Source organism: Rhinatrema bivittatum, chromosome 7, assembly GCF_901001135.1.
Source record: "Rhinatrema bivittatum chromosome 7, aRhiBiv1.1, whole genome shotgun sequence".
In the NCBI taxonomy this organism is placed as follows: Eukaryota; Metazoa; Chordata; class Amphibia; order Gymnophiona; family Rhinatrematidae; genus Rhinatrema; species Rhinatrema bivittatum.
Genome location: NC_042621.1, coordinates 36,291,555 through 36,318,303, shown reverse-complemented (window position 1 = coordinate 36,318,303; position 26,749 = coordinate 36,291,555). Strand labels below are relative to the sequence as shown.

The 26,749-nt window shown below is 42.5% G+C and overlaps 1 protein-coding gene across 1 annotated transcript in view; it reads right to left on the bottom strand.

Moving 5' to 3' along the window:
- MARVELD3 (MARVEL domain containing 3) overlaps window positions 1-26,749 on the bottom strand; it is a 107,078-nt gene that overhangs the window by 38,998 nt on the left and 41,331 nt on the right. The window contains exon 3 of the mRNA XM_029608249.1: window positions 9,997-10,124. Within this exon, the coding sequence (XP_029464109.1) occupies window positions 9,997-10,124 (128 nt within the window). The remainder of the gene's footprint in view (window positions 1-9,996; window positions 10,125-26,749) is intronic.

The following is a 26,749-nucleotide window of genomic DNA, read 5'->3' as shown; positions in this document are numbered from 1 at the left end:
GGAAGTATTTCTTCACGGAGAGGGTGGTGGATGCTTGGAACCCTCTTCTGGAGGAAGTGGTGCCAAAACTTTGAAGGATTTCAATGGGGTGTGGGATAACACTGTGGATCCATAAAGCCTAGAGGATAGGAATGAAGAGAAGAGGCATGGGGGTGGCTTGCGGGAATGACGACTACAATCTAGTGATTAATACCTTTATTCAATAAATGTTCACACGATTAGTGTGACTCCAACATTGCTCTATGCTTCAACAGCAAGAGAAAATGTGGAAAAGAGGACTTGCATTCAGCCATTATTAGTGTTTGGTAATTCTATTCATCAGCTGTTTTGATATGCATACTTTTTTAGTTTGGTTTTACTATTCTGATTGATTTATATATCTTGATTATATTGTTTTGAGGAATAGTGATGTTCTCCTTTTCCATTATTGCACTGCATATAGAATCTGGTTTGTTGTAGCTTCCAGTTCAGTTTTTGTCGTGTGGGTGGGGCTCAAACACATGCTTCCTCTAACACTCTTACACTCACATTCCCTCTGTCTCTCACCAAGCATGTATGTGTGTGTGAGAGAGAGGGAGCATATTAGTGTGTGTGTGCATGTGTGTCTCCAATCTACGAAAATCTTAGGATAACAAATATGGAGAGTGGGAGATTTTTTAAATTATTAGTTTTAATTATTGGGTGTTATTTTATGTGACTGCTGTTTTGAAATATTTTATCTATGTTTAGGAAATTTTAAAATGATATTTGGGGGGGAGGGGCCAAATACTTTAGCTACGCCACTGGATTAAGATCCACTGGGCCATTAGGAGATTCTGGTAATGGAACTATATAGGAAACAGATGGTAATTTGTAACCTATGCCCCCAACAATTGCGAACATTCCTTTTTTATGGAAATTACTAAATATATGTAGATGATTGTTTAATAATAGGGGAGGGTGAAGCTTTAAATTTGGTATACAATGCAGACTTAAATAAACCTAACCACATGTCCAGGGAGAGGATGTTTCAGGGGAAAGATATTTCCTTTTTGAATGCAAAGTTGATTTGGTAAGAAAATGCCATACTGGGTCAGACCAAGGGTCCATCAAGCCCAGCATCCTGTTTCCAACAGGATCCAATCCAGGCCACAAGAACCTGGCAAGTACCCAAAAACTAAGTCTATTCCATGTTACCATTGCTAGTAATAGCAGTGGCTATTTTCTAAGTCAACTCAATTAATAGCAGGTAATGGACTTCTCCTCCAAGAACTTATCCAATCCTTTTTTAAACCCAGCTACACTAACTACACTAACCACATCACCTGGCAACAAATTTCAGAGTTTAATTGTGCATTGAGTGAAAAGAACTTTCTCCGATTAGTTTTAAATGTGCTACATGCCAACTTCATAGAGTGCCCCCTAGTCCTTCTATTATCCGAAAGAGTAAATAACAGATTCACATTTACCCATGATTTTAAACACCTCTTATCATATCCCCCCTCAGCCTTCTCTTCTCCAAGCTGAACAGTCCTAACCTCTTTAGTCTTTCCTCATAGGGGAGCTAGTAGACTCATCACAAGCTCTTTACCCTTTTGAAAAGAATTATACCCATTTAAGAGTACACTCCACTTTCTCTAGAATTGTTTATATTTTAACTTCTAGGAGTCTTTTCTCCAAAGCTTTAGATTCTGGGATCAGGGAAATATTGATTTCAGATCATGCGCCATGACATGGGCCTAGAGGGTTTTTCAAGAAGGTGATACAATTATTGTGCAATAATCCTTTGGCAATTATTTCAGTGAATAATGTACAATCTAATACCTTTGCCATAGGTAGAGATACATAAGGATTGCCTCTGTCACCACTGCTATTTTTGACTTAAAGGCAATATTGAGGTTGATTCAGTTAGCAGATGAAATCGTAGGTACCAAATAGGGCCTCAAATGTTTAAATATGCTGCATTTGCCGATATACTGTTCTTTCTAAGTAAACCAGAGCTCTTACATATTGAGTGAATGCTTTGGAGAATTTTCTGGGTTTAGATTCAATGTTGCTAAGTCTGAGGCTTTGGTTTTTTCTGATTCTGCCAAAGCTCACTAGAGGACAATTCCCTTTAAGATGAGTAGAGGGGGCATTTAGGTACATAGGGTTGAATGTGTCGATTGACTTGTGGAAATTATACTCTGAATATCTCTTAGCTATTTGTAGATACTAAAGGTAAATTACAAGCATGGCAAAATTTGCAATTATCTTTAAAGGGATGCATTAGTCTTTTTAAAATGGTGCTTTTCCCTTAATGGTTATATATCCTTCAGAGTTTACTCAAGTCGAATACGGAAGAACGATATACAGCAATTGGACAGGCTGATGTTGATCTTTAGATGAAAGGGAGGGAAGCCTCATGTTGCAGTTTCTCGTCTTAGAAGACAACAATTTGGCAAGTCTTATGATGGGTCTAATTATATCAATTTGAGGGGGTGGGGAGGCTATGATAGAACCACTAGATTTACGTTTTACATGTCGCAAACAAATTTCTCAAAAGTCTCTCAAAGAACATTCTCATCTCTCCTATACGATGAGAATGGCAGCAGTTGACAAAATTATTTAGATGCTCCATGACATGTTCACTATTACTGCCTGTTCGGCGTTACCTTGACTTCTTGCTGGGCTCCCAAACTTCTAATTTTCAGTATTGGGCGACTAAGGGAATTAGACAATAGAAATGGGGAAATGTTACCTTACCAAATTTTTAAAGACCTTGAGATGGTGATTTTTTTTTCTCTTATTTGTAATTAAGCCATTTTGTCTTCTCAATAAAGAAGGAAGATCTGGTAGTATGTACACATTTTTCAAAATAGAGGAGATGAGAGAGGATTTCACTTTCAAAGCTACATAAAGCTCTTCAACACTGGACAGATGGCTTAGAGAGAAACCTTTCCCTATCACAGGAGATATGAAGAGTTGTTTTAAGGTCTTAAATGTGTATTTGAAATATAAGTTTCTGAGAAGAGCTTATGTATCCCAAGTTAATGCATTTAGAGCTAGCATCTCAGACACAGCGACATTCATGAAATATCAGGAGGGGATAGGATCTAACACACATGCCTTCTGGTCTTGTCCATGAATCATATCTTTTTGGGAAAGGATGTGGAAAACATTCTATTCCTCTTACCCTGAAACTTGCACTTTTTTTTTTTAAAAACTCCTCCCACTCTATTCAGAGGAGAGGGGGAGGTGCTCTTGGCCAGGAAAGCCTTTCTTATGGATAAGAAATCTAAAGACCAGGTGAGGAAACACTTCATTGCATGACGTTGCAAATGAAGAATATGTCTAAAACTAATTTTGTACAAAGCAGACTATTCTTTATCATTTGGAAGAATTATATACTTCCTTCCCATGCATTCCAGGAAACTGATTTTAAACTGTTGATGAACCTGGCTATCTATGACTTCTTTTTATATAGACTACCCAGGGGTTCAAGGTGGCTATAGGATCTGCTTGGGGATAGGGAATAAGAGGATTACACCAGTTGGTTGTTGTAAGCTTCCATTGATCTTGTATGTTTAAATAACAAGATATACAAGGTTGTTTTAAGATCTGTGAAATTGCAACTGACAGCAGAAGATTTGGTGAAGGGAAGGATGGGGGGGCTGTGTTGTGATTAGGGAGAGTGGACCAGAAGAAATCTAGATGGTACGTACAGGGATAGAATAGCTCCAATGAAAGAAAATGCCTAGGATTGCTTGGCATGAAAAAATCTGAACCAAATGACTGTAGCTTAGGACTGCTTGAACAAAAACTCCAGCGGTGCATCTCTGTGCTCTGCACACTATACATTCCTGTTCCCAACCCCAATTATTCAGAACAATTAAGACACTGAATGCAGATCTATTCTCCTGGGTAGCTGCTTTCATATCTTGGAAGGGAATTGCTTGAGCCGTATGCTAACTCCTTACGGGAACAACATCAGGTTTTGCTGCTTATCTTTTGGGAGCAAGATAAGGGACACGAGACCTACAAGTATGTTGTATTGTAAGTATCTCTATATATATACCCCTAACAACAAAAAAACCTCACCCCAACTCGTCCAAAAGACAACCATGGTTTACTCTAGAGCTAAGAAAGCTTAAATTATTGCTAAGACAAAATGAGGCTAAATGGCGTAAAAACCCATGCACCATCACTCTATCTACCTTTAAATCTACTCTTCACCAATACAAATCCAATACATTAAGATCCAAAAGGAACCACTACGCATCCAAGATCCACCACCTAATCTTCGACGCTAAAGCCCTCTTTAGCTACGTCTCCAACCTCACTCAAATAAACTCATCAGAAATCGCTCTCAACCAAGCCAAATCTAAAGCGGAAGAACTAGCGCTATTTTTCAATAACAAAATCAGCAAACTTCTAACTCAGCTGCCCTCTAACACCGTATCTACTTCTATACCACCTCAGACTACCTTCAAAAATTCCCGCTTAGAAGAACTGGAACTAACTTCTTCCATCGAGATCCAAGGTATTCTACGGAAAATGAAACCATCTTCTCACCCTTCGGACCACATCCCCTCGAAATTGCTTCTATCAATTCCTGACTCCATCTCCAAATCCCTGTCAGACATCATAAATTGCTCAATAACACAAGGTTCTTACCCAGATGACCTAAAATTGGCCTCTCTCAAACCATTACTGAAGAAACCTAATCTAGATCCTAATGACCCAAACAACTACAGACCTATTGCCAACCTCCCCTTCATAGCTAAGATTATGGAGAAACTGGTGAACACCCGACTCTCAAACTACATTGAAGAAAACAACCTCCTATTCCCATCACAATACGGTTTCCGCAAAACACTAAGCACGGAGTCCCTCCTCATTTCCTTAACGGATCACCTCATCCTGGGCCTCGATAAAGGGCAAGCCTTCTTACTGATCCTACTGGACCTTTCTTCAGCCTTTGACACCGTCAATCATGCCTTACTCATTAACCAGTTAGCCTCCATAGGCATCTCAGGCACAGCACTATCTTGGTTCATATCATTTCTCAGCAATAGAGGATACAAGGTCAAGATACAGAACAAAGAATCCTCTCAACATCCGTCGTCAGTAGGAGTCCCACAGGGGTCCTCCCTGTCTCCTACTTTATTTAACATTTACCTTATACCATTATGCCAACTTCTCACCGACCTCAACCTCAAACACTACCTTTACGCGGACGATATCCAGGTCCTGATACCCATTAAGGATTCCTTCGCAAAAACTCTGGCTTACTGGGATACATGCCTTCAAAAAATTAAACTCCTCCTCACCAGCTTAAATTTGGTATTAAACTCCGGCAAAACTGAACTCCTGCTCATCGCCTCAGAAAATAACACCATCACCTCTGCACAACAAGCCACGCCAAAAATCACACAAGTGAGAGACCTAGGAGTCCTAATTGATAATCGCCTGAATTTCAAAGCCACTATTAACAAAACCACCAAAGACTGTTTCTACAAACTACAAGTGCTGAAAAGAATTAGACCTCTTTTCCATGCCCAAGATTTTAGAACCATTCTACAAGCAATTATTTTTTCAAAATTAGACTATTGTAACACCATCCTACTCGGCCTTCCCGCTTCATACACTAAACCGCTCCAGATGGTGCAAAATGCAGCTGCACGAATTCTGACAAATACCAGGAGAAGGGACCACATAACCCCCATACTAAAGAGCCTCCATTGGCTACCTATACACTTTAGAATAATATACAAGGCCATTCTCACCACATACAAAATCACCCACCAACTGGCTCCCATCAACCTACAGATCCCCCTCCGACTACACAACTCATCAAGACCGACAAGAGATGCATACAAGGGATCGCTACAGGTACCACCGTCCAAATCTACCAGACACTGCACACTAAGAGACCGGGCTTTCTCTACAGCCATCCCTCCGTTATGGAACTCCATCCCCTCAAATCTCAGAACAGAACCTTGCATCTCAACCTTCAAAAAAAGACTAAAGACCTGGATATTCTTACAAGCCTTCCCGGACGCCAACATAGTCAACTAATCTCCAACTACACCTTGGTTATCCATTCTATTGTTTTACATATGTAATTTAATAACCTATCCTTTCTCTTCCTTCTCATCCAAGTTCTTATCACCCTGTTATATGTAACTGCCTTTTCAGCACCTTTGTTATAGTTATGTTTTCTATGCACCCCTGTTTTATGTGAACCAGCATGATGTGACTGCTGTCTCGAATGCCGGTATATAAAAATTTGAAATAAATAAATAAATATATATTTTTGCTGTTCTGCATATATAGTTTCATTTTTACTCATGTCTTATATGCACATATGCTACATATATTACTTGTGTCACTTATTACTGTAATTTCCTCCATACTGATATATTTTTGCCAGAACACAATTGTAGTATGATAAGGTTTTATAAAGTAAACTTTTCTACTAATCTGTATCTCTCCTATGTTATCTCCTTCCCCACATAACTTACTATCAGTGTACCTGCCCATTACATGGATACAATTACAAAAAACTAATAAATGTGGTGATTTGAGCCAGAGGTGAGTCTCTGTGCTTCAAAACTTTGGGTCTTTTCCTTAAGAGGTGAAGGTTACTTGGCAGGAAGTAAAAGGAAACTACATTTCCCAGATGCCCTGGTAGTCAGCCCCAGGAAGGGTTGGGGGCAGGGAAACAAAGAGGCGGTGTAGTATTCTGGCATCTTTATTGAGAAAAAGATAACAGATCATATACAGCACCTCTTATCATAAGCAGCCAACATAAATGCTGGAAACATCTCCCCTTGAACTGACTGTACACTTTTATCAACACCCTGGAAGCAAACTAAATACATACAAGCTTCTGAAAATTCAAATATTTTCTGTCTTATCCATTGTATCTCAAAAAGAAAGCAGAGCCAAGAAAACTGTGTTCTTAATTCCCAAAATTGCTGCATCTATGACTACATGATTGACTAAGTATAGCATAGACAATACTTTTCTCTAGTCTCTCCCATTCTGAAAAAATTAGACCCATAATTATTTTGTGATGAAAAGCCAATCATGCTTTTCTTCCAATCACTTGCTATTATTTTCAGGTTGCTCTTAAAAATGTGTCTAGTGCTATGGAGGTAATGCTCACAGCCCTTGGGGAGAGGAAAAGGGAGTCCCATTCATCATGTAATAGAGATACCTAGTGACTGGATTTAAAGCTTATGTGATTGTATGGCCCCCGATTTAGGACTGCTGCGGCAATGACTGGGATGAATTCATCTCTCGGTTTCTGGTCTTTTAACCGTTACCAACCCACTATGACATCACCTCCTATTCCATGACACTTTAATTTCCTGACAACTTTCTAGAGGGACAGTCAAATGCCTTCTGAAAATCCAGACATATTATAAATTGACTGGATGCCCTTATCTACATATTTATTTACACCTTCAAAAAATGTTTATAGATTAATAAAGAGAGATTTCCATTTACTGAATCTGTGTTGGCTCTTTACCATTAAGCTATATCTAACCATATGGTCAGTAATTTTGTTTTTAAGAATAGCTTCTATTATTTTTCCTGGCATCAACATCAGGCTCACTAGTTTACAGTTTCCAGATCACTCCCGAAGCTCTTAAGAAATTGAAATATTGTCCACCTTGCAGTCTTCAATCTTTGCTCCTAGCACAGTGTCTAGTTTTGCTGTTTCTTCTGGACTGCCACACTAATGTACGAGATTGCAGACAATTTGTAGTAGCTTCGTTGGCTTACCTGGGTATTTACCTTGATCTCAATACAGCCAACCTACACCAGGTCCTGGGATTACTATACTCTGATAAATCAAGAACCCCAAGCCCAATACGTAATGTATTGTGGGGACTAATACGAGCAATCCACCAAACACAGGTCACCCAGTAGTATCTAAATTAATTAGTCATGCCTAAATTATTACACTTTTTGTTCTTTTTTTTTCTTTTCTTTTTGTGGGACCTCCAAGTACCCAGAATGTATAATTCACATCCTACTTTTACTCATAAGTCCAACTTTATTTTGTTATGACTTTTCAATTAAAAAAAAACTTTGCCCAAACCTCAGGAACTCCAACTTTTCAGTTTTTACTTTTTCTCGAAGGTCCCTACTAGAGCAGTCTTTCCAGAAAACAATGTTCACAGAGTCTAAAAATGAAAACCACACTTATCTTTGACAAAAAAATAAAAAAAAAAAGTAAAAAAGTAAAAACTGAAAGAAGTTTGAGTTCCTGGGGTTTGGGCAAAGTTTTTTAATTGAAAAGTAATAACATAATAAAATAAAGTTGGACTTATGAGTAAAAGCAGGATGTTAATTATACATTCTGGGTACTTGGAGGTCCCACAAAAAGAAAAGAAAAGAAAAAAACACACCAAAAAGTGTAATAATTTAGGTATGACTAATTTAGATACCACTGGGTGACTTGTGTTTGTTGGTGGATCACTATACTCTGAACATTTGAGGACTATCCTGGTTCTTCTAAGAGTCAAATATTCAGATCCCACTACCGTGAAACCTTTACTGATACTTATGCCTGCATTCTCTGGTCCAGATACTGTGGGATAACAGCAGGTCTAAATGGACTTTGTGCCCCCAGATCCACTCCTGATGTTGAGCTGCTGAAGAATGGCATCTATTTACCAACACAGCAAACAATCAGCCACAGTTTCCTACACAAAGGGAAGACATGGGCATGAGTTGAAGTTCTGCCTCCATCTCCTAGTTGAAGGATGAAATCATAATGGTTTGAACTGTCAGGTAGAATTGACAGAAAACACTTCCTTCCTCACCATCAGGGTTCCCATTCACACATTAAGGTTTTCAGCAGTCAGTCTGTCTCTACCCTGCTCCTATCTGTCCTCATATTTCTTTTGTAGACAAAGGGAAAGTAAAGACAAAATATTCTTAGTTGAATTCATTCTGTGAAGAAGGCACAGAAGTTAGGAAGCACGGATATAATGGAATAGCTGCCTAGCTTGGAGCCTTATCAGGCATGAATTTCTAGTAAGCAACTATCTAGGGTTCACTTCCTTCTCTGTCCCGGTGGCACAAAAGTCCCATCAAACATATCCCCTTAAAAAATGCAGGTCTCACAGCAGGACTTCAGAACACTGTAAAACAATCTCCATCAGCCCGCCTCATACCTTTAAAAAGGCAGACCTGATGGATCACTGCCACTCAGGCTGAGTGCTGCCGGACAGAGGCAGCAATGCCTCATTCACCACAGGGCATGGTTGGAGGAAGATGCTCCACTGCTCCTGTATCCTTGGAGAAGGTGGTACCTGCCCTATTCCTGCGCATAGGGATGTTTAATCCAACCTTGGGCCTGTTTGTGATCAAAACTGATGTAGCCACAAGACTGTTCTCTGTGTAAGGTCATGAAGTCCTTGAGTAAAAATCCTCATTGTTCCCCAGTTAGATATGTTTAACAAATACAATTTCCCATTGTGAGTTAGCAGCAGCTAATACTTATGACTGCACCACACAATTCTCGGTATCAAAACTGCAATGAAAAACAAGTTTCCAAAATAGATACCCACATCTTAATTACCATCATAACTGGTAAGTGATACCCTAAAGGACAATCACTGCAGAGCCCAGGTCCTGCATGGGCATGGACACTTGAACCATATTAGCAAGGCATTAAAATGGAAGCTTGCACTGCTGCTTCCAGTGTTGTACTTGGGCTGTGGTGGAGCAGAGTGCATGAGAGTGTGTGTGCAACTGCTGCTACAAGTGTTGCATTTGAGCTGTGGTGGAGTAGAGTGTGTGTAGCTTGTGCTGCTGCTGCCAGTGAAGCTTGTTGCCCATCTTGATAAACCAGAATTTCTGCATTTTATAAGGCAGGAACAGAAGTAGTCAGATCCTAGTGTTCTGGGAATAGGCTGTATTGAAATACTTAAAGTATTCCACAGATGTGCTGAAGTGAGATCACATCACATCTGCAGGCAATTTACAATCCCCACATCTACCACCATCACTTACCTCTTCCCGTGCACAAATATCTGCACTTGTTACACTCTAAGAGCCCACCCTCCCGTTCTGCCTCAAGGTATCCAGTCTCCTCTATGCTCCAGTCAGTTTGGTGGTTTATGTACGCTGATGGGGGTGCTCTGTCAAACAAAAAAGATATAGATTACTATAGCTGGCCTTAGATTTTGGTAAAAGTGTCAAGTTAATTTAAAAAGCTTATAATCAAGGCCAGTTGTCTCCTTGGGCAGCCTAAGGGTAGATTCTGCAGCAAGTTAGAAAATTATTTGAGACAGTTTTAAAGATTCTGCAGCACATTTGCATAAACTTGCACGCATTTACTAAATGCACACATTATAAATATTTTTTTAGATTTAATAAAGTTTTCAAACTGTCTGCAGTCCTCTTCCCGCACTGCCCAGCTCTCCTCAGCTCAGTCTTTTTTTTTTCTCCCGCGAGCCGGCCGCATGCGGAGTTTTTTTCTCTCCCTGAGAGGAATCTTTTTCTCACAAAATGTTTTCAGATTTTTTGGCCCAATGGCCCCTAAGCTACCTGGTTTTAAATATTGCCTGTCTCCTTTCCTACTTATTTTCTCCCACTCCCTCTTCTTTTCTTTCCTCTTTCATCCCCTCTCAAAATGTTCTGGTTTTCTTCTGTACAGTCACCACATTTCCATTTAATCCAGTCCTTTTCCTCCCCCTTGGTTCTCCTCCATTCTCCTAATCCCCTGTCCCATCAGCTTTTTTCTCCCTTTCCTTCAATTTCTTCTCTTATCCCTTCCAATACTTCATTCATCCTCCCCTCTCATTGGATTTAATTTCTTTTAAAAGCACACACTACCTTTCAATCCCCCTCCAATCTCTTTCCTGCTCTGGCCTGGTGCACTCATCCACTATCAACCATGTGTTAAATGTTGTTGTCTATTAGTCTTGTTGTTAGGCCATTTTTATGAAAAAATTGTAACGAAGCTTTTAACTTTTTAGCATTGCCGTTATATTATTTGTAATCATGATTTTGTGAGATTTTGTGAGATTAAATCATTAGAACATTTTGTCATAAATGTTCTAATGATTTAATCTCACATTAAATCACTACTAAAAGGGGGCTTCTTTAAACTTCAAACCCTCAAAAAACTGAAGCCCCTCCTCCACGCCCACGACTTCCGCACTGTTATGCAAACCACCATACTATCTAAAATCGACTATTGCAACTCCCTTCTCATAGGTCTCCCTGCCTCCACTATTAAACCCCTCCAAATCCTCCAAAATGCTATGGCCAGAATCTTAACAAACACCAGGAAAACTGACCACATCACTCCCATACTACAGGATCTCCACTGGCTCCCCATTTCCTACCGTTCCCAATACAAAACACTTACTATCCTCCATAATACATTATACAAAAACAACTCCCCCTGGCTTGAGGATATGCCACATTTCCGTCAAACTAATCGCCCCACCAGAAACACCCTCGCTGGCACCCTTCAAACCCCTTCACTCAAAATTGGGCACCTTACCACTACCCGGGACAGAGCCTTCTCCATTGCGGGTCCTACCCTCTGGAACTCCCTTCCTGCTAAACTCCGCCTAGAACCGTCCCTGAGCCACTTCAAAAAAGGAATCAAGACATGGCTCTTTAAACAGGCATACCCCAACTCCTCCCAATCCTAGTCATTGTCATGTCTCGAAATTACTCAGCTCCCGCTCAGCCTACACACCCCCTCCTCAACCTCCCCTTCGCCATCCCAACTCCCCCTGCTCCCCTACCTTCCCAGCTCCCCCTTCTCCCTTACCATTTTAGCTCCCTCACCCTCCCAGCTCCCTCCCTGCTCCCTTCCCCAGCACCCTTCTGCCTCTCTTCTGCTCCCTTCCCCAGCACCCTTCTGCTCCCTTCCCCAGCACCCTTCTGCCTCTCCCCTACCCCCCCTCCCTTCCTACGAACAGCCTTTCCTTGAAAGTGCCATTGCCTTAACGATCTCCTATACCCCTACCCCTACCCCCTCCTCTCCTTTCCCCTCCTCGCTCCCCCTCTCCCCTCTCCCTGCCCCTGCATTTAACATTAATATTGTAAATAAGTTCATATGTTAAGTTCTTAAGTGTACATGCATCCTTAACATTCTGATGCATATCTACTCTTAACATGGATAATCTTCATCCAGTTCTTTTACAAAGTTGTATCCCTGCTCGTTGACTCTCTCTATCCTTGTTCCTAGTTCATTGTAATATCGTTAACTCTCTCTATCCTCGTTCATTGTAATTTCCTTTCTCAGTTAATTGTGAACCGACATGATGTGTCCTACGAATGCCGGTATATAAAAATTGTTAAATAAATAAATAAATAAATAAATAAACACACACAAGGAGTTGAATCGGTATAAAAATGGACATTATTGAATCTTGCCCGACTCTGGCAGAGTTTCACTCATTCGAGCTGCCTCAGGGGCTTGAGAGCCACTTGAGTTGGCTCAGATTAGCATGGATCTCTCATATCATACTTTAGAGAAACATCAGCAAAAACTATACAAACTGCTTTTACCAATGGAATCTCTTTTTCAAAACAGCCACTTTTAACAACACCGCTGTAAGCGCAATGGCGGTTCAGTACTACTCGCTGCTCAACACAAAATGGTATAAGGTATACCATTTTGTGTCGGGCAAGATTCAATAAAGTCCATTTTTATACCGATTCAACTCCTTGTGTTTGTTGCCATCAACCATCTTGGATCGGTTGCCGGTTTGTTTTCTTGGACCATCCCTAATGAAATTATGTAAACCAATATGACAATCCCCACCAAATACACGTATAGAAATGTTAACAAATAAATAAATAAATAAAATAAATGTGGCTACAGGGAGGAGGAAATAATCCAGCTATGGGAGAAAAAAGAGAAAGTCAGCTGATGGCAGCAACAGGAGGCCCTGGAAGCCAGTCAATGCTGGACAAGACAACGTGGAAAGGAAAAGCAGACATGCAATTGCCATGATTACATGGTGAGGGGCAAATTCTGTGGCAATTATTGCTGCATCACAGGAAGATAGGACCCAGTTTATGAACTGTGCCAGACCAGGACAGATCATCCTCTTGAGGGCTCTTACACACAGTTTCTCTACCAAACACAGATGCTTTCCTGAAGGATCTGATATTTTGGCACCCTCAGAAGTGTCGTGGGGTGCTAAAAGCAGCAGTCCAGCTGAGACCTGGCTGATCCTTCTCTATTGCTGCTAGCTACAGTAGTTTATGAATTGCACTAAGCACTTTATTGGATTTACAGGCTGCTTTTTACCTCTCAACCCTTGCAGTGAATAGGAGCTGGGTAACTCCACCCACCACAATATTAACGATGCCATCACCCTCAGAAGTGCTGCGAGGTGTTAAAAGCAGCGGCGGGGAGGTCACGTGATGTGGTGAGCTGAGCAGACGTACCTCTCTCAGCTCCAAGCACCAGCCACCTTTAATCTGCTTTAATTACAGCCATCTGTGATTCTAAAACACTGATTTCTTCAAGAACCTACTCTGCCTATGTCCAAAGACAAATACATGCAGAAATCGCCATCGACCATGGCCCTTAAAGGATGGAAAAAGGACAGAAAAATTGAGGCCTGCACCGGAAAAACAAACGCTGGACCATGGGGACTCGGGGGAAGCAGGCCCCTCAGCAGCTGTTCTCGAATCTCTCATGGAAAAAGTCACAGCAGCAGTGGTGGCGGCTCTAAATATAAAATTTGACAACCTCTCATCTCAGATTGCTACTTTACAAAGTTCGCTGAACGAATTACAGCCAAGAATGGATGCACTTGAAGGGTCTCCCTCCTGGAAGACGACAAACTCGGCACCCAGACAAATAATAGTGCTGGAAAATCAACTTAAAGCACACCGTGAAAAGTTGGAGGATCTGGAGAACAGATTGAGGCGCAACAATTTAAGAATCACGGGCCTGCCAGAATCTATCGCTGAGACAAACCTTGCTGTGGAGCTTGAAAATTGGCTTCTGGAAGCTTTAGAACTGGCAGAACTGCATCCGTCCCTGCAGATTTGAGGGAGCTCATCGGCTAAGCACAAAACGACCCGGAGATCCGAGACCCAGGATTACTATTGCTCGTTTCCTAAATGGGGCCCATAAACAAGATATCCTCAAGTTCTAGCGACAACGCCAGCAGCTCAACTTTCAGGGGAACCCTGTCCGACTTTTTCAGGACTATTCGGCATCCGTTTCTCAAAGTCGCAAGCTATTTTCCCCGATATGCTCGGCGCTGGCGGCAAAAATCAAATTCTCACTTCAATTCCTCACAAAACTAAAAATATGCACGCGAATACTACCCATCTCTTTGAAGAGCCTGCACTAGCGCAATCTTTCCTGGAAGGCTTGGCATGATGGGCAGCACAAAGGACAGGTTGGCAGACTAGGATGCAAGTATTCATCAATAATATTCATCGTAATAGTTAGTTTGACAGTCATCGTTTGGAAACCTGTTTTAAAGTCTTGGCTGATTACAATGTGTCATTTTGTTTGTTCAGAGGCTCGAAATAAAGTTTGCTCGCCCAGGACTGACGTCACTTACGTATCTCCATTACACACACTGACTGACATTACAGAGGATGTAAACAGAGTGGCGAGGGATGGTCCAGTCACTATTTCTAGCAGTCGGGTCGCAGACGTCCTTCTCTAAAATCTTATAGAACAGACACGAATTAAGGGGAACAATGCCATATCGTCATCTACTTTACATATTCGGTGGTGACTCATCTCCTCATTCCACAAGGAATGGCACACGTAAGGCCTCATTAGAAGCCAAACACCACCTGGCAACCAGAGAGACAGTGGAGTACTTTTTGCCACAGGCTACACCCGTTACCAGGCACACCCGCTTACTTACTATCCCCTCACGGACAGTCACCTTCTTCTCGATGAGTAGCGAGGGTCCAACAGCAGTGGCCGGATCGCCCGTGCCCGCGTGGGTTCCACAACTTGGGCTGATCCCCCCCCCCCCCGAGTGTTTGCTTCTCACACTCTTTGCTTGTCTGAGGTCATCCCGAAGTCTGCCTATACCTTGCTATCTGAGGACATATAATCAAGCGAACTACTTCAAAGAAAAAAAAAAAAAGGCAAACTCTTTCAAATCCTTAAGGTGTGCTGGTGCTCACACATTGAGATCGTACCTCCACAGCTATGGGTCTTTCAGCCCATGGAGTGGTTATGCGTAAAGGATGAGGGGGCTGGATGGGGAGGGGAGGGGGGTCAGTATAGTTCATGTCACTCTGCTCTGCTACTACGGTTTTGCTTAAAATGTTTCCCCTCACTATGGTATCATATATTGGTCGGACGCAAATTTCAGAGACCCCATTTTCTCAGCTTTATCTCACATACTCCCTTGAGTTCAGGCTGGGGAACACAGGGCATGATATGTTTAAATCATTTGTTTGGTCCATCAAGATTGATTGGTGGTAATGAGTGATCTCACTCGGGTGGCATCCTTAAATGTTAATGGTTGGGGGTCACCCATCAAAAGGGCAAACATTTTGCAGTTTCTGAACAGACAAAAAGTTCAAATTGCATGCCTACAGGAAACACACCTTTCCGAATTGGAGCATAAAAAATTAAAAAGAGAGTGGATTGGGTCTTGTTATTATTCTAACGCGCAAGGTAAAAAAGTGGGCGTAGCTATCCTACTGCATAAATCTATCGCGTTCAGAGTTATCAAAGAAATCAAAGACCCAATGGGAAGCTTCATAATTCTAATTGGGTCCATCAAGGGACGTCTGATTACACTGTGCAATGTATATGGGCCAAACAACTACAGGCACTAACTCAAATGGTTTTAACCCACCAACAAGGATGGCTACTTATGCTAGGTGACTGTGTTGCAGATCCAGCACTAGAGAGACTCCCGGCACAGGTCCCACCAAATTCTCAGAGCCCATCCAAAGGTATAATGTTTATTTGTGATCAGCTACAGGTTCTGGATTACTGGAGGAGCCTGTATCCCACATCCCAGGATTTTACTCATTTGTCAAGGGCCCACAACTCGCTATCACGAATAGATTACATATTGGGTTCCAGATGCTTCTTTCCGCACGTCACTAAGGCGGAGATCGGTCCCACCGCCATCTCAGATCACTCCCTTGTTTGGGTCGATCTTATCCTTACAGATAGCACCAAATTATTTAAACAATGGCGATTTCCTGCCTCCCTACATGCGGATAAGCTGCTTAAACAGTTTCTATTAGACAAATGGGATGCGTATGCTCATCACAATAACGAACATGTCTCTAACCACTCTTTATTCTGGGAAACGAGCAAGGAGGTCCTCAGGGGTTATCATTATAGCATATGTTAAAGCCTGTAACACAAAACTAAACAAATCCATTCTAGACCTGGAACTTAAATTGAAGGACGCTAAACTTAAAATGATTAGTGACCTAACCTCCGACACGCAATCGGCCTACTTTACTATTCTCACTTCATTAAACACCTATCTTCACCAAAGAGCCCAACTTAATCTACGTAATTATGAGCATAAATTTTTTAATTTGGAAACAAAGCCGGCAAATTTTTAGCAAACGCAGTCAGAATTGCTAAGGGGAAATCCTACATAGAGAAACTCAAAACAAATAGGAACAACTGGGCTACCCAGCCCAAAGATATCTGTAACACTCAAAGATTTCTACACTAATCTCTACAGGGAAGACAGAACAGGAACCTCTGAGGACGAGGATTCCTTCTTCCATAAACTGACTATTCCTCGCATCACCCTACAGCAATTAGAACATCTTAATAATCCTATGATGTGGAAATCTGCGCTAACCCTGACTTTGCCCTGGGCTACACACACAGGGGGTCTTTCTGTGTTGTCAACACTCTGGTCTTGAATTTCTTCACCAATTCTTTGAACCCAATACAGCCTTTGTGTCCAACTTTACAACATTGCAAACCCAGTACCATATCCCCCGCACTGATTTTTTTGCTTATTTACAAGTTCGCCACTACGTCACTACTTTACGTCTCGAGAACCCATTTCAAGGTAACCAGGGGACCCTATACTCTCTTCTTCTTCTTCCTTCTCAAAAACCATCCTGTGTGATCTTTTCTTGCAGACTAAAGAGTTCTTCTCCGAAATCCCGATTACATCTGAGAATACAATGCTGCGGGAACTACAATATAAATTTATATGGCAACTCTACATTCCACAAGCGCTAGCGTTCAAAAGGAAAGTTTGCATATCCCCGATACGCGACAAATGCAAAACCTCCATCAATGATTATTATTTGCACAGTTTCTGGGACTGCCCCCATGTGCAAGCTTTTTGGCAATCTGTGAACCAGAAAATTTCCATTATCTTATCATTGGTAATCCCTTTGGATTTGCATTTCTGGCTATTTGGGAGGACCTTAACAGACACATACACATGGCCCAGAGAAACCAAACTGTTAATAGACAAGGCCAGACTGACAGCAAAACAATCCATCCTGGCGTGCTGGATTGGTCCTCACCCTCCTATATACTCACTTTGGGAAAGGAAAATGCTCAAACTAGCAACGATGGAATATCTGTCAGCTGCACAAAACCAATGCTAAGCGCAGAGAGGAAACGAGACTACTCTGGCATCCCTTCCTAAACTCTCTTCCTTCAGAATCTACGCAGAGTCTCCCTCTAATCTAACATCTGATCTACCATACTAGTAACCAGCTAGGGAACCATGTCCGATGTAAAACATATCATTCTTATCCTTCCCATAGCCTGGAGTACTGATAAGGTAGCTTAGGGGCACCTAGACACACAGATCCAAAATATGGTAGGACACACACAAGATATTTAAGAGCTTTAAAGTCAATCTTTAACATACTTATTCTTAATCATTTTCCCTACAAAGCACTACTATTGATATTAATAGTGAACTACTATCAATCACACTATTTCTAGGCCCTTCCTTTGTGTGATGGCAATGATGAGGTTTTCGCATAAATACTCTACCCACTAATTTGATGCTAACATGGCGTACTTTAAGAACTTGCATAGAAAATAATAGCAAAAATGCATGATTTATAGGAAGGGGGAGGGACGGGAAGGGAAGAAAAGATAGAGGGGTTCAACCCCGATATTTTACTGAGTGGGAATTATTCCATTCCTTATTTCTGTTATTGTTATCTATTACCTCCAGATGGTTCTAGGAGTGGTTATATAAATGTATTGTTGAAAAATTTCAATAAAAATGATAAATTAAAAAAAAAAAAGCAGTGGTGGGCTGTTGGTGAAGGGCCATTCGTCTCATCTCTGCGTTCCTGTTCCTCATTGTTCCTGTCTCCTTGTTCCTACCTTGCTTTATTCCTCGGATTGACTACACGGACTTTGACTTTGCTTCGCCCGACTACGCTATTGCCTATGTCCAGACCCAGCCCTCTGCTTCGCCCGACTACGCTATTGCCTATCTCCAGACCCAGACATCTGCTTTGCTTGACTATGCCATTGACTATCTCCGTGATCAGACCTTAGCCTTGCTTGCCACTGCCTTCGGATTGCCACCAGCCCAGACTCAAGCCTGCTCTTTGATGCTTCTCCAACTTACTCCCTGGACGTGGTTTACTCAGGCTTCGGCCTGCTCTTGCTCGAGCACCCCCTATCTGCCTCTGTTCCATTGGTGCTCGAATTTCCAGGACACTACCCTGTCCAGAGTAAGACTGCTGTCTCTGGGCTGAACCACATGTGCACAGAGTCAAAGCTTTGTGACTAACTTTGAAAGCTCCGCCGGCAGGGGTCACGACGCTTCAAAGACAGCATGGCTAATTCAGCCCTGCTATTGACGGGAAAATTCAGTGTGCTGAACATATGACCACCAGGTACACTGTCTTCAAGGTCAACAACTACAAGAAAAGGCTACGCAGTGGTCAAAATGTAGGACCCGCCAAAAAATCCAGCACCATGTTAAGACTCCACAATGGAACCGGTAAACTCAAGGGAGGCCTAAGATGCTTCACTCTCTTCAAAAAATGGACCACATCAGTAGAGGAGGACCAGAAGGCTCATCTGCATACTGCTGCCAGCATCCCCCGGGAGAGGAGACCAGAGGTCACCGCAAGCGATCCAGGGATTGACTTCCACAGCCCCAGCTTCCAGAGGCCCCGCACTCTTTGCAGTAGAGGAGGACCGGAAGCACGAGCCGAATCTCAAAGCCTTTCATTAACCTACACTGGTTACCAGTTAATTTCAGAATTCTATACAAATCAATCACCGTATTTCATAAAACTATCCATCATCATCTTCAACTCGACCTGGAAATCCCATTCAAACTCCACTCCTCTAACAGACCAACTAGAGATACTCTCAAAGGCACCCTGAAATTTCCCCCTACTAAAGCTTCACGCCTCTCGATGACCAAAGACAGAGCTTTTTCGATAGCTGGCCCATCTATCTGGAATAGCATCCCTTCAAGTCTCAGAGTGGAGCCTTGCCTGTTAACTTTTAGAAAAAGACTTAAGACCTGGCTCTTTCACCAAGCCTTCACCGACCCACCAGACAATCACTAGTTGTCCTTCACGCTTACCCGTTATGATGATTATACTCACGAATGGACTCTGACTCTCCCAGGTTAAGGCACCATTAATGCTTTAACCCGTACGCCCTATGGCATCACTTCATATTTATTTCCCGCCTTATCTTCTTTCCAGCTTGTTGCAAGCTTCCAAGTTCTCTTCCCTGTTGATTGTAACTTTGACTCATTCCTACTTACTGTTTATCTTTCGTTTACTTGAATAGTTACCCCAGTTTTTTATTCTTGTTAATTGTAAACTGATCCGATATGGTTATTTACTATGAAGGTCGGTATATAAAACTGTTAAATAAATAAATAAATAAATAAATAATAACTGAGTGAAGATTAATTTAACAGTGGTTAAAGAGGATTGGTAAGTATAGCTTTCAGAAACTTTTGGGCTTATAAAAGTTTGTTGAAAGATGAAATTAAAGGATATATTCTTTAGAGTTTGTGTGTGTCTGAGGTAATAAGCAAGCCAGAGATAGTTAATGCTAGTATCTGTCTTTCCCACCCACTCAACCCTTAATTTTTACGCATGAGACACTTTCTCATTAAAAATCAATCAGGGTCTTATCTAAATCATACTATTGTACCAGCCCTTATTGAAAGTTTAATCATCCCCTTGTAGGTCACTAGCTGATTAATTAGTAAATTCACCTGTAAATTTAAAGTACTCTCATTCCAACTCCCTTAGTATCCTAAACTTAACTAGGAACTCAATAAAACTAAGATGAAGGCAGCAGTCCAGCAGCAAGAGAAGGGCTTTCCAGTCTTTTGCATTGAGTTTCACATGTATGATTTTTTACCCGCTGGTGAGAGACTGTATGTGTACACTCGGTGCAAAGAGCTCCTGGCTTTCAGGGAACGAGTCCGATCTCTGGAGGCTAGAGTAGCAGACTTGGAGGAGCTGAGGCAGACAGAGAGGTACATTGATGAGAACTTCAGGGACATAGTAGCCAAGTCCCAAATCCAGTCTGGCAGCCCCAGAGCTGCCTTGGATCAGAAAGGTCTCCCAGTAGGAGAACATCACCCTGGTGTAGCAGGAAGTGATCCTGTAGCAAGGACCTGCTCTCCAGGTGATGTATTGTCCTCTCGCACTGAGGACAAGTCTCCCAGGGCTACTGCCCAGGAGGGAAGGGTTAGGCCGGCCATCATAGCTGGTAATTCGATTATTAGAAATGTAGATAGCAGGGTGGCTGGTGCACGTGAGTATTGTGTCCGGTGTCAGACTGCTTTGCCCGACATGCCTCACCTCTATTTCAGCCTTCTCCATCAGCCTCGGGAGAATGGCATCCGTAGTGTCTCCTTGGCGCACCCTCTGGCTTCCCCGGAGCAGCTCTGGCGCAGCGTCCCGCCATGTTGACCTGAGGCCTCCTAGAGCGCGCGCGCATGCCTCTAGTCTTGTAGCAGTGTTGATGCGAACCTCGGGGCGTCCCCCTCGAGTGATGTCACTGCTTCCGTATTCAAAAGGTTGCCCATTTGCTGACTCTCGCCAAGTTAGCAACAGATTGGATTCACTCCGGTCTGAAGCCGCTCTGCTGCTTCTACTGCCTGCTGGAAGCTACTGTCACCCTTCGGGGTCTACTAACCTGGGTACCCACTCCTTGGGGGCCCTATTTCCAGGTGCCTTTCCTATTTACAGGTACTCGCTCCTCGAGGGCCTGTGTGTCTATCCTGGTGCCTGCTACCACTTTTTCAACCTGCTGGAACACTACCTATCAACTATAGAGAGTGAGTACAACTTCTCCCAATCTGTCTGTCTATCTACAGCTCCTTGCTGCTCATCTGCATCAGGCCCTACACCACCATTGTGGAACGGGTCTCCTCTGCTGAGGATCACAGACTGTTATTACTTATCCTCTCTCTGCTGCCCACTGGGAACTCTATCTACTCAGCTATCAGGGAATGTACTAACATCTGCCAGTCTGTCTCTCCTATAGTGCCTTGCTGGACGTCTGCTTCGGGACCTTACACCACCATTATGAGACGGGTCTCCTACGCCAAGGATCAGACTGCTTCCAACCAAGCTACTCTCTACTGCCACCTCTGGTGGATCTCAATAGCTGTATAATAAAAGATCTATTCTCTGTGTTTGTGCATCTGGGTCTAGCCCGGTACTACAGTTCCCTAAGGGGCTCCTCCCCATGGGAGAATACCATCGCTGTAGTCTCTGAGAATCCAAACACCTCAATATCATAACAGTAAGGACCGCCTAGTAACTTGTCTGCCTGGTGCGAAGGTGGCAGACCTCACACGTCGCCTAGATAGGATTATAGACAGTGCTGGGGAGGAGCCGGCTGTCGTGGTACATGTGGGCACCGACATAGGAAAATGTGGGAGAGAGGTTCTGGAAGCCAAATTTAGGATTTTAGGTAGGAAGCTGAAATCCAGAACCTCCAGGGTGGCATTCTCTGAAATGCTTCCTGTTCCACGTGCAGGTCCCCAGAGGCAGGCAGAGCTCCAGTGTTTCAATGCCTGGATGAGACCATTGTGCAGGGAAGAGGGATTCAGCTTTGTAAGGAACTGGGGAAACATTTGGGGAAAGGGGAGACTTTTCCGAAAGGATGGGCTCCACCTTAACCAGAGTGGAACCAAGCTGCTGGCACTAACTTTCAAAAAGGAGATAAAGCAGCTTTTAAACTAGAACAAGGGGGAAAGCAGACAGTCACTCAGCAGGGCATGGTTCGGAGAAATGTATCCTTGAAGGATACTAATGAAACAGGAGAGTTAGGGCATCCCAACAGAGAGATTCCATTAAAAGCAAACATAGTCCATGTGCCTATATGTAAAAAATCACCAAAGCTAATGATTTCCGAATTATCCCTAACATCTGAAAAGCAGGTTAATACAAACAAAACACACACTGAAATGTCTGTATGCCAATGCCAGAAGTCTAAGAAGTAAGATGGGAGAGTTAGAGTGTATAGCAGCAAATGATGAGATTTACATAATTGGTATCACAGAGACTTGGTGTAAGGAGGATAACCAATGGGACAGTGCTATATCAAGGTACAAATTATATCGCAATGATAGGGAGGATCAACTTGGTGGGGGTGTGGCACTTTATGTCCAGCAGGGTATAGAGTCCAACAGAATAAAGATCATATAAGAGACTAAATGCTCAGTAGAATCTATATGGGTAGAAATCCCATGTGTGTTGGATAAGAGTACAGTGATAGGAGTATACTACCGTCCACCTGGACAAAATGGTCAGACAGATGATGAAATGCTAAGAGAAATCAGGGAAGCTAACCAATTTGGCAGTGCAATAATAATGGGAAATTTCAATTACCCAAAAAACCAGAAGCAGGGTTCTGCACTACAGAGAAATCCAAATCCAAAAAGTGCAGAGTATAGACTTTTGTATGTCCTGATCAAAGGAGAATTCCAAACAATTGATGTGAATGCAATTTATAATTTTATTGCGGCAACTCCACTGCATAATACTATCACGGCAAAATAATTTTCAAGGTGCCCCAACACGGTCCCGTGTTTCGCTGGTGGCTGCATCGGGGCGACCAACAAGGAATTCATACAAGCTGTAATTTAAAAGAATTAAAAATCAGGACAATAAGCAATGGACTGACGCCGATGTACAATTTTCAAGACAGTAAACAATACACATACCTTGGTACAGAAGATTCAAAAAATGGCAGGGAGTGCGTTTTCCCTCAATACAACCAGGTATTTTAAAGCAGAATTTGGGCGCCAAACTACAGGTGAGTTGATCACCTTTCTCGAGGGAACCAATCGGCGGTTCCCAAGATGCTCAGCGCCCCGCAGGTACACAGACGGACAACAATGACAGTGTAATCAGTGAGCAAGGCTAAGAGAACAAGTGCCATTCAATCTCGCGATTTAAACCTGTAGGGGAGACTGTGTCCAAAGTGAAAATCCATTTTTGCTCTTGTCTGCCCAAATGTTCTAAATAGTTACCTCCCCGGAATGGCTTGGGAACTACCTCAATCACAGCAAACCATAAGTCAGCAATGTTATGAGACGAACTTATCCAGTGCGAGACCAGAGGTTCTTGGTCACGAGATGTGCGAATATTTGAACAATGCTCAAAAATTCTGGTTTTAATTTTCCGGGAGGTTTTACCAACATATAACATAGGGCAGGGACATTTGATGACATAAATGACCCCCTGTGACGTACAATCAGAATTAGATTTTAAATAAAAAGTTTTGTGAGAGATAGGATGTTGAAAGAATGAAAGGGACTCTGTATGGTGGCACGCAGTACAATGACCACAAGGCTGATGTAGGTATTCTCCAGTAGAGGTCGCATCAACCCGACCTTGGAATGCATGTACCAATCTATCTCTAAGGTTGCGCCCTCTGCGGAAAGTGAACCGCAGGGAACCCTGGAACAGCTGATGTAGGGATAAGGAGTTCCAGTGTGTACGGATAATTTTAGTAACTTCCCGACTCAAAGGCGAGAAGGGAAGAATACAATTGTTAGACGGCTCAGATGAGGATGACTGGGGTAAAAAGAGTAAGTCACGGTTAATATAAAATGCTCGTTTAAAGGCATTCCGGATGACTTTGTTGGGGTACCCTCTAGCCAAAAAACGAGCTGTCATCAATTGTGCCTGATTTAAAAATTCTTCACGAGTTGAACATAAACGGCGTAATCTTAGGAATTGACCGGTTGGAATATTTCTGCGAAGATTTCTCGGATGGCAGCTGTCAAAAGCTAATAGGGTATTACGGTCAGTGTCTTTTTGAAAAATTGTAGTGTGAAATGTATTATTTTGAACTGAAACCATAATATCCAGAAAAGGAAGTGACAACGAGTTTATAGAAAAATTAAACTGAAGGTGTGAATTGAGAGAGTTTAACCAGTCAAAAAACATCAAAAATTGGACATCGGTGCCCCGCCATATAATAAAGATGTCATCAATAAAACGTACCCATAATGCTATGTGATTTGACCAGTGTGAAGGATAAATATGAACCTCTTCAAATTGTGCCACATAAAGGCACGCGAGGCTGGGGGCCATAGTGGCCCCCATCGCCGTGCCCTTTATTTGTTGGTAAAATTGGCCCTCAAAACAGAAGAAATTTCTTGTAAGTGCAATTTCGGCTAGTTTTAAGATAAAAGCTGTTGAGATACGGCAAGGGGCAGGTCGAGAGTCCAGGGCTGCTTCAATGGCTGTTAGCGCTTCAGTCTGGGGGATGTTCGAGTAAAGAGATACTACATCCAATGTTGCAAGAAAAAACTGATCCGGGGGTAAAGATAAAGATTCCAAAATAGAGATGAAATGGGATGAGTCTCGAATGTATGATTTAATATGGGGTACCAGTGGTTTGAGAAAAAGGTCCACGAATTTTGAAAGAGGCTCAAGTATGGAGCCGATCCCGGCAACTATTGGGCGACCAGGAGGGCTCTCTGTATTTTTGTGGATTTTGGGAAGAGTATACAGGGTTGGAATGATAGGATACTCCACTAGCAAAAATTTGCCTTCTCGTGGTGTTAACATTTTCATGTCCAAAGCTTGTTGAACGACAGGTTCAATCACTGACCTTAGATCAGTAGTTGGATCACCAACGAGAGGTAGATAGAATTCAGTGTCACTAAGTTGACGGTATACCTCAAAGTCATACTGATGTTTATTCTGAATAACAATGCCCCCACCCTTATCCGCTGGTTTTATAACAATGTTGGAATCACCTTCTAAACTTTTCACAGCCCGTGATTCATCCTTCGATAGGTTAAAGTATGTGAAACGATTAGTTGTAACAAGTGTTTTCACATCCTGGTTCACTAACTTTTCAAAGGCCAGAATCAGGGGATCAATCGGGCCAGGAGGGGTCCAACGAGATTTTACATAAACCAAGGATTCATCACGGCTGGGGGGGTATTCAGAAAAAAAAGATTTCAAACGAAGTGACCTGTAAAAACGTTGTAAGTGAACTTGCAAATCAAATGAATTACATTTTACTGTAGGCACAAAAGACAAACCTTTACGCAAAATTTCTAACTCAGTATCTGACAATATATGCGACGATAAATTGAACACTGCAGGTTCTACTGCCAGAGGTCCGCAGGGGTCCGTGCGGTCTTGACTGGTCGCTGTGATTGCGTCTGACCTCGCGTGCGAGGTCTGGTGGTATACTCTGCTCGAGGCGGTTGGATAGGGTCTGGAGGTTTTTGGCCTGAATCCAAAAAAGAGGCAGAGACTGAAGCATAACGTGTAGAGGCAGGCGGTGGTAAATCTGACGTAGTAGGAACGGAGGGTTGATGTCTGGAGCGTTGTTGATTTGCTTCTTCCCCTGATGAATCGCCAGACGAGTCGTGAGCAAATGATACTTTCTTTGGGTAAGTTTGACGGGATTTTGACATCCATTGGTAAACAAAGCCCGACCGGTAATCTGTCTCGTCTCTTAAAAACTTCTTATATTTTCCAGTTTTTAAATCGGTTTTAAACTTAGACAGATTATCCTGAAATTCACGATATTGTTGATCAAATTCTTCTACTACAGTAGAACTCTTAATAATATCTAACTGGTTTGTAAGTTCCTCCTGCAAAACTACTTGTGTCTGCTTGGTAGTTTCAATGATCAATACCATTAAGTCAAATGAGCATTTGTTTAAAATCTGAGTCCAGCGGGTAAGAAAAGCTGGGTTCTCGGTGTGTAACCGCGGCTCCTTTTGGATACGTAAGCCTCTTGGGATCCGACGAACCCTGCAGTACTCAATTAAAGTGGCTGCATGAAGCGCTTCACCCTATCATTCCAACCCTGTATACTCTTCCCAAAATCCACAAAAATACAGAGAGCCCTCCTGGTCGCCCAATAGTTGCCGGGATCGGCTCCATACTTGAGCCACTTTCAAAATTCGTGGACCTTTTTCTCAAACCACTGGTACCCCATATTAAATCATACATTCGAGACTCATCCCATTTCATCTCTATTTTGGAATCTTTATCTTTACCCCCGGATCAGTTTTTTCTTGCAACATTGGATGTAGTATCTCTTTACTCGAACATCCCCCAGACTGAAGCGCTAACAGTCATTGAAGCAGCCCTGGACTCTCGACCTGCCCCTTGCCGTATCTCAACAGCTTTTATCTTAAAACTAGCCGAAATTGCACTTACAAGAAATTTCTTCTGTTTTGAGGGCCAATTTTACCAATGTCAAATAAAGGGCACGGCGATGGGGGCCACTATGGCCCCCAGCCTCGCGTGCCTTTATGTGGCACAATTTGAAGAGGTTCATATTTATCCTTCACACTGG